This window comes from Pseudophryne corroboree, chromosome 4 (genome assembly GCF_028390025.1).
Source record: "Pseudophryne corroboree isolate aPseCor3 chromosome 4, aPseCor3.hap2, whole genome shotgun sequence".
Taxonomy (NCBI): Eukaryota; Metazoa; Chordata; class Amphibia; order Anura; family Myobatrachidae; genus Pseudophryne; species Pseudophryne corroboree.
In genome coordinates, this window is record NC_086447.1 from 659810683 (window position 1) to 659818499 (window position 7817).

General features: G+C 44.5%; 1 protein-coding gene across 1 annotated transcript in view; it reads left to right on the forward strand.

The window, feature by feature from the left end:
* Positions 1-7173, forward strand: part of TFB2M (transcription factor B2, mitochondrial) — a 68545-nt gene extending 61372 nt beyond the window's left edge. The window contains exons 8-9 of the mRNA XM_063917804.1: positions 4841-4992; positions 6972-7173. Of these exons, the coding sequence (XP_063773874.1) occupies positions 4841-4992; positions 6972-7158 (339 nt within the window). The 3' untranslated portion in view covers positions 7159-7173. The remainder of the gene's footprint in view (positions 1-4840; positions 4993-6971) is intronic.
* The last annotated feature ends 644 nt before the right edge of the window (positions 7174-7817 follow it).

The following is a 7817-nucleotide window of genomic DNA, read 5'->3' on the forward strand; positions in this document are numbered from 1 at the left end:
ATCAAGTAAAGTGACTGCTGAGGTACAGCGTGGCTGGCGGGGAGCGCAGCGCGCCATTGCTGCCCACACACACAGGCACTGCAGGGCGCGGGGGGGGGGGGGGGGGGGGGAATGCACTGGGCAGCAAAAACACCTCTATAAACTGGCAAAAAGGGGGCATAAGATGCCCAGGCACAGCCCTACCCCCGCCAGTATAAATATTATGAAAAGTTTCTGAGGTAAAAATGCGCCATTGTGGGGGCGGAACTTCTTCCTCAGGCAGGCAGCCAGCCAGCACACTGCTTAGCGCCATTTTCTCTCTCCTCAGGCTGCAGAGACATCGCTGGTCCTCCTTCACTTCTGACTACAAGTATCAGGGTGCAAAACGGGGGGGGGGGCACAAGCGAATTTGGTGCTTTACAAGTGTGTTTTACTGTGTAAAAGCGCTGCATGTCAGTGGGCATTCTGTGTTCACAGGCATTAGATACTGGCGCTGGGGTTGTGAACTGGCTGCTCCTAAACTGTGTCCCTCTGACAGATTTTACTGTGGGTCTGTCCCCTATAAGTCCCAGTGTGTGTGTGTGTGTGTGTGTGTGTGTGTGTTGTACACGTGTGGAAGACATTTTAGGGACACGGAAGTGTAATGTGGTGGCGCTGCCGGCACACCAAGAGCCTGCATGGGTGAAAGAAATACGTGATAGTATGCATCATATCAATAGGAGATTAGATAAGTCTGAATCTCATGCTGAGCGCTGGAGAAAAATCTGTGGAGGATGTGATTTTTCAGGCCTCTGTTCTTCCATCCGCAGGCGACCTCTCTGGGTCACATAAGAGACCATTTGCGAATACTGATACCGACACGGACACTGATTCTTGTGTCGCCGATGGTGACTCCAGAGAAATAGATCATAAATTGGCAAAAAATATACAATATATGATTGTAGCTATAAGGGAAGTTCTGGAAGTCACGGAAGCCACTCCTGTACCTCAGGAGAAGGCTTATTTCTATAAAGAAAATAAATCCAAGGTCACTTTCCCTCCTTCCCACGAGCTTAATACTCTCTTTGAAGGGATGTGGGTGAATCCCGAAAAGAAATTTCGTATTCCCAAGAGAATTCAGATAGCTTATCCTTTCCCGGTGGAGGACTGGAAAAAATGGGAGTCACCCCCTGTGTTAGACAGTGCACTGTCCGGTTGACAAAGAAGGTAATTCTCCCTGCACCTGGCACGGCTTCATTAAAAGAGCCGGCAGACCGAAAGATGGAAACTACATTGAAATCCATTTATGTGGCCAATGGTATGCTGCTCAGGCCCACAATTGCTTGCGCGTGGGTGAGTCGCGCTATTGAAAAATGGTCAGAAAGCGTGTCATCAGAAATTGACACGATTGATAAAGATGAGATACTCCTTAAATTAGGGAATATCAAAGACGCTGCCGCATACATGCTAGAAGCGATGAAAGATATTGGACTCGAGTTCACAAGCCGCTACCATGGCAGTATCGGCTCGGCGGGCGTTGTGGATTCGCCAGTGGAACGCGGATGCAGATTCCAAAAGAAATATGGAGGCTCTCCCATATAAAGGTGATGCCTTATTTGGCGATGGACTGGATGCGTTAGTCTCGGCGGCTACCGCAGGTAAGTCAACATTTTTGCCCTCTGCGCCTGCACCGGCAAAAAAGACATATCACCCGCACATGCAGTCCTTTCTGCCCAATAAATACAAAAAAGCAAGTGGTTCCCCCTTCTTCGCAGGTAGGGGAAAGGGAAAGAAGTCCACAGCGGCTTCAGATTCCCAGGAGCAGAAGTCTACCCCTACTTCTGCCAAATCTTCAGCATGACGCTGGGGCTCCTTTGCGGGATGCCGCTCGGGTGGGGGCGCGTCTCAAACTGTTCAGCCAAAGTTGGATTCTGTCTGGCCTGGATCCCTGGGTGTTGCAAATAGTGTCCCAGGGATGCAAGCTGGAGTTTCAAGACGTTCCCCCATGCCGATTTTTCAAATCGACCTTGCCAGCTTCTCTTCCGGAAAGGGAAGCAGTAACAGCGGCAATCCAAAAATTATGTCAGGATCAGGTCATAGTCCTGGTACCTTTGTCACAACAAGGGGAGGGGTTTTATTCAAGCCTTTTTTGTAGTTCCAAAGCCGGACGGCTCGGTCAGACCAATCCTAAACCTAAAAAATCTGAATCTCTACTTGAAACGATTCAAGTTCAAAATGGAATCACTGAGGGCAGTGATTTCCAGTCTGGAGGAGGGGGACTACATGGTATCTGTAGACAAAAAGGATGCTTACCTGCATGTTCCCATTTATCCTCCTCGCCAGGCTTATCTGAGATCCGCGGTTCAGGATTGCCATTACCAATTCCAGAGGATACCTTTCGGTCTCTCCATGGCGCCGAGGGTATTCACCAAGGTGATGGCGGAGATGATGGTTCTCCTGCGTCAAAAAGGAATCCATATAATTCCTTATCTAGACGATCTCCTGATAAAGGCGAGATCCAGGGAGCAGTTGTTACAAAACATCACTCTCCCTGTCAATACTCTAACAACACGGTTGGATCATAAATTATCCAAAGTCACAGTTGGAACAGATGACAAGATTGTCTTTTCTCGGGATGATTCTGGACACAGAAGTTCAGAGAGTATTTCTTCCGGTGGAAAAGGCTCTGGAAATCCAGAAAATGGCAAAACAGATATTGAAACCATCAAGTGTGTCGATCCATCAGTGCATTCGGTTGTTGGGGAAGATGGTGGCGGCCTACGAGGCCATACAGTTTGGTCGGGATCCCACCTACACATGCACCGGAAGATAATCCTGTCGTCAAAAGCCAGGATTTCGCTCCTGTGGTGGCTACACAGTTCTCACCTACTAGAGCAGGCATGTCCAAACTGCGGCCCTCCAGCTGTTGAGAAACTACACATCCCAGCATGCCCTGATACAGCTTTAGCATTCTCTGAAAGCAAAACTGTGTCAGGGCATGCTGGGATATGTAGTTTCTCAACAGCTGGAGGGCCGCAGTTTGGACATGCTTGTACTAGAGGGACGCAGGTTCGGGATTCAGGACTGGGTCCTGGTAACCACGGATGCAAGTCTCCGAGACTGGGGAGCTGTCACTCAGGGCCATTTACAACGGCCTTCAACAAGCGGTACATCTTCAAGATCATCCCGTGCAGATCCAGTCGGACAATGTAACAGCAGTCGCGTACATAAACAGGCAGGGCGGAACAAAAAGCAGAGCGGCAATGGCAGAGCTGACGAAGATCCTCCTCTGGGCAGAAAGACATGTAAAGGCTCTGTCGGCAATTTTCATTCCGGGAGTAGACAACTGGGAAGCAGACTTCCTCAGCAGACACGATCTCCATCCAGGAGAGTGGGGCCTCCACCAAGAAGTCTTCGCAGAGGTGACAAGTCTTTGGGGAGTTCCTCAAGTAGACATGATGGCATTTCGTCTCAACAAGAAGCTTCAGAAATATTGTTCCAGGTCGAGAGACCCTCAAGCAAAAGCAGTGGATGCGCTAGTGACCCAGTGGGTATTCCGGTCAGTGTATGTCTTCCCTCCACTTCCGCTGATCCCAAAAGTTCTCAGGATCATAAGAAGACTGGCCAAGGAGGGCTTGGTACCCAGATCTTCAGAAGTTGCTCATAGAAAATCCTCGGCCTCTTCCTCTTCGCGAGGACCTGCTGCAGCAGGGGCCGTGCTTGTATCAAGACTTAACGCGGCTACGTTTGACGGCATGGCTGTTGAGCGCCTGATCCAGCATCCTCTACGGACTAGGAGAAAAGGATTTACCAGTAGGTATCCAAATCCTGTTTTTTGTATATAGATTATTTTCCATTGTTGAATTTTGAATCTTGAATCATTTTGTATTCAGAGTATATAAAAATGAATGTCAACTTGTAACTATGGATTACTTTTTTTTTTTTTTTTATTGCAATTCAGTTGGTTATACCAATTTAACCACTGGTTTGTGTCCTCTTAATTTGGTTTATTAAATAAATAAATAAATAAATATGAACTCCGTTAGCATACTGATATTTTGAAAGCTATATGCATCAGAAATGCATGCTGGTTCCATATGTTAAACTCTATCAGCAATTGCTGGCAGAGAAAGTTTCCGGCATAGGTTCACCGGCAGGCAGCTTGGTAGTGCACAGGGATATGTCTCGCATGACCACACAACTTTTATAGGTCTTTTTATGTAATAACTACATTTAAATGTAATCCACCTTTTATGGGTCCAAAAACAATAGGTGGATTATATTTAATGTAGTTATTCACTAAGGAAATGCCACCTTTGTTGAATACTTTCTGTTTCATTCAAATGGCTCCCAGTTCTGACAGCTGGGAACACTGGAGCAGATGTATTAACCTGGAGAAGTGATAGAGCAGTGATAAGCATAAGGTAATAACGCACCAGCCAATCATTGCGAATTTGAAAAATGAGTAGCAGACTTGCTGGTGGGTTATCACCGCTTTTATCACTTCTCCAGGTTAATACATCTGCCCCACTGTTCTTTTAGTTTTTAATAACTGCCGCCACCGGTTTCTTAAACTCAGTTGCTGCTCAGCTAGGGGGGAGAGACGGTCATTTGAATCTGGCCCTATGTGTCATTCCAACCAGCAGCAACATGTACACTATCTTTTAATTGTTAATCCTAATTTTATTTGATATTTTACCTTTTTAGTAAGGTTTTAGAAGTGGGTTTTTAGATAAGGCTGGTGGCTTTACACTAATCGGCATCGCAAAACAAATAATGCATGCTTAGACTTAAAAGTATTCTAAAACGCATTGTATGTACTGTAGTGCATCACATGCTTTCAGCTTGATTGAGTGGAGAACCAAATTTCTTTTGTTTGCAGGATCTCCCAGATGAAAACTTGTGTTTAGTACGGATAACCCCACAAAGGAACTTGTTCTCTGAGAAATTTACACCTGCAGACGGCAATACATTCATACTCATGGTAAAACAATGTCTGGCAAAGCGCAAGTCAAGATTAATAGACAAACTCAAGTAAGTGTATTAACCAAGAGCCTAAACAATTCTGTGGGTTGTGTGGTTTTTTTTTTCTCTCTGACATCATGAGTTTTTGCAAACAAAACCCCTTTGCTATCTTAACGTTTAGTGGTGGTTTGTTTAATCCTTCCTTTTTCCTGCAAATACCTGTAAACTGTCTGCAACAAAGGGGCCTCCCATTAATAAGAACAAACTTTCTTTCACCCCTCTAGTACTGATCACAGATTGGGAGATACAGGCAGCAGATGAGTTACAGGGACTCACTTTTGCCAACCTTGGATTTAAGAAGAAGAAAAAATATTGGTCATGGCGAGTTTAAGTCCCTATATCTCCACAACTCTGTAACCTAGAAAAATGAGTAATCCCTCATTTCAAGAGTTGCCCCATAAAAGCTAATTTCTATTGGGCCCCTAGTAGTTATTGTCTGGTGATACAATGCCGTATATGGGCTGGAGGGTACAGTGTCGCCTCACATCCATAACTACACCTGTATAAGTCTTTGACTATACAAAGTGTCAATTTTAATAGATAGGGAGCCATACTGCCATCTCCCTCCTTACTGGCATGTATACATGTGGGGATTCCCCTCTTCCAGACAATGTTCCTCCTTGGTAGTTCTTTTCTAATCAGCAGACAATGACTGAAACAGTATAATAAAAAAAAAATATTTTCTCATTTGGGGTATTCTTAATGCCCCAATTTCCACCATCTTGTGTCAAAATTAAAATGAGTACTTTAGCTAATTTGAAAAAAAAATGGTAGGGGCCTTGATGGGCTACAATATTATTCCAACACATTATAACCATTTTAAATTTAAGACCATGAAAATATTTGGCTTAATGCCGTAGCAAGAACTGCTAAGTTAATTCTGTGTAATAGGGGTGGTCTTCAGGTTGCCAGCGGCCGGGCTCCCGACGACAACCATACCGGCGCCGGAATCCCGACCACCAGCATACCGACAGCTTTTCTCCCTCTTGGGGGTCCACGACCCCCCTGGAGGGAGAATAGATAGCGTAGCGCACCACCGTGCCTCCAAGGGGCTCATTTGCGCTCGCCCAGCCGTTGGTATGCCGGCGGTCGGGATTCCGGCGCCGGTATGCTGGACGCCGGGAGCCCGACCGCTGGCATCACATACTACACCCGTGCAGTAGACATAAAGGTTAAACAAGAGTTTTGTTTTTTTTTGTTGTTTTTTTATCAGACTGTAGTAGGCGAAGCAAAAAAGTATAATGGTATTTGCTAAAAATACAGTATCTTCTGAAAGGGGGGGCCGCGATGGATAAAACATAACCCTGACACTACCTTTTTTAATTTTATTTTTCTTAATATCATCGGCGGGTATCACAGCCACTGCAGCTGGAGCCTGGGATGCAGCATTCTTCTGTATCTGACCGACACCCAAACTGGGTGTTTGGGGTGGTAGGAAGATATAGAAGGGAGGTGCGGACTTCTCTGGCCAAGGTGCAGCGGCTGTGAAATACTGCACTGCACTGATCCCTGGAGAGCTTACATTCCTACAGACACCTACTGATTTAAAAATAAATTTAAAGGTAAAGTTATCCGTCGTTGCTTCCCCCCCCTTCCCCTGCTAATTTTAGTATGCTTTGCAGCCCACACTGAGTAATCGCCACTAGTGGGAACTGCTATAAACAAAATACTGATATTGAATGTAAAGAGTACAAACATCAGAAGATGGGTCTGGCACGTGACTGAGAATATCCTCAGCAGTGCTGGGGTTAAGCAAGTATATAGGTTTATATTTGGTCGATTGACCCTTGTGTCGACTACTTTGCACATATAACCTATCAATAGAAAAAGTGTATTCGTTTTAAGTAGATTTTTATGTAAGGTTGCTGTCGGTCCTTTAATACTCATACATAGAGTATAGATACAGTTTTGATGCCTGTCCTTTATTTGGAATGTACTTTAGTTTACACACTTGTGCTGTTAGTGAGTAAACGTTTCCTGTCTTCCAGTTCCTTCGATCCAGGAAGTGGGGAACAGCTGGTGGAAAGTTTAGCTCTGCCCAAGACCATAACAACAGGCAGCATCTACCCGGAGGAGTACAAATTTCTTTTTGAGATCATGTCCCGTTCAGAGGAATTTGATCCAAATTTTGTTCTAGATGATACATGGGAAGATATAGCATGTAAAAGTTATTAAATCAATCAACAATAAGTCTTGTCGTCAAATGTTTACAGCAGAGATTACTTTTGTAAAGCAAATCTTTGAGGCTAAGGGGGGTATTCAATTAGTGCTGTTTTTTTTGACCAGTCAAAAAAAGTCACTTTTCGCCCGTTTTCATTTGATCTATTCAATGTCCGTGCCATTTTTTCGACTGGTCGAAAAATCCATCATGGTCGAAAACCACGTGGATAAGCGAATTCGCCGCCGATGCACGCGTTATTAGGTCTGTTTTCGCCCATGCCGATTAGACACAAAAAAAACAAAACATTGAAAAGGCATTGGCGAAAATGGATCCAAAAACGGGCAAAAACATTATTGAATACACACAGGTCAAATTAGTGCAGGTTTTCCGAATGTTGGAAAATTCAGCACTAACTGAATATCCCCCTAAATATTTAAATTTTTATGGTACATTCTGTTGCAGACCCATTGTATTTGCAGTACATTCACTTTTATGTTACAGCAAGATATAGACTCCACCTGGGGCTACGATATATATATATAATGTGACTCACAGGAATCCATTTGTGAGTGTGGGCACGTAAATACGTTTAAATATAAAGGCCATTAAAAGTAAATTGAGCAAATGTGCCATTTAAAGGATATTTCAAGTTAAATACATGACCATCATCTGT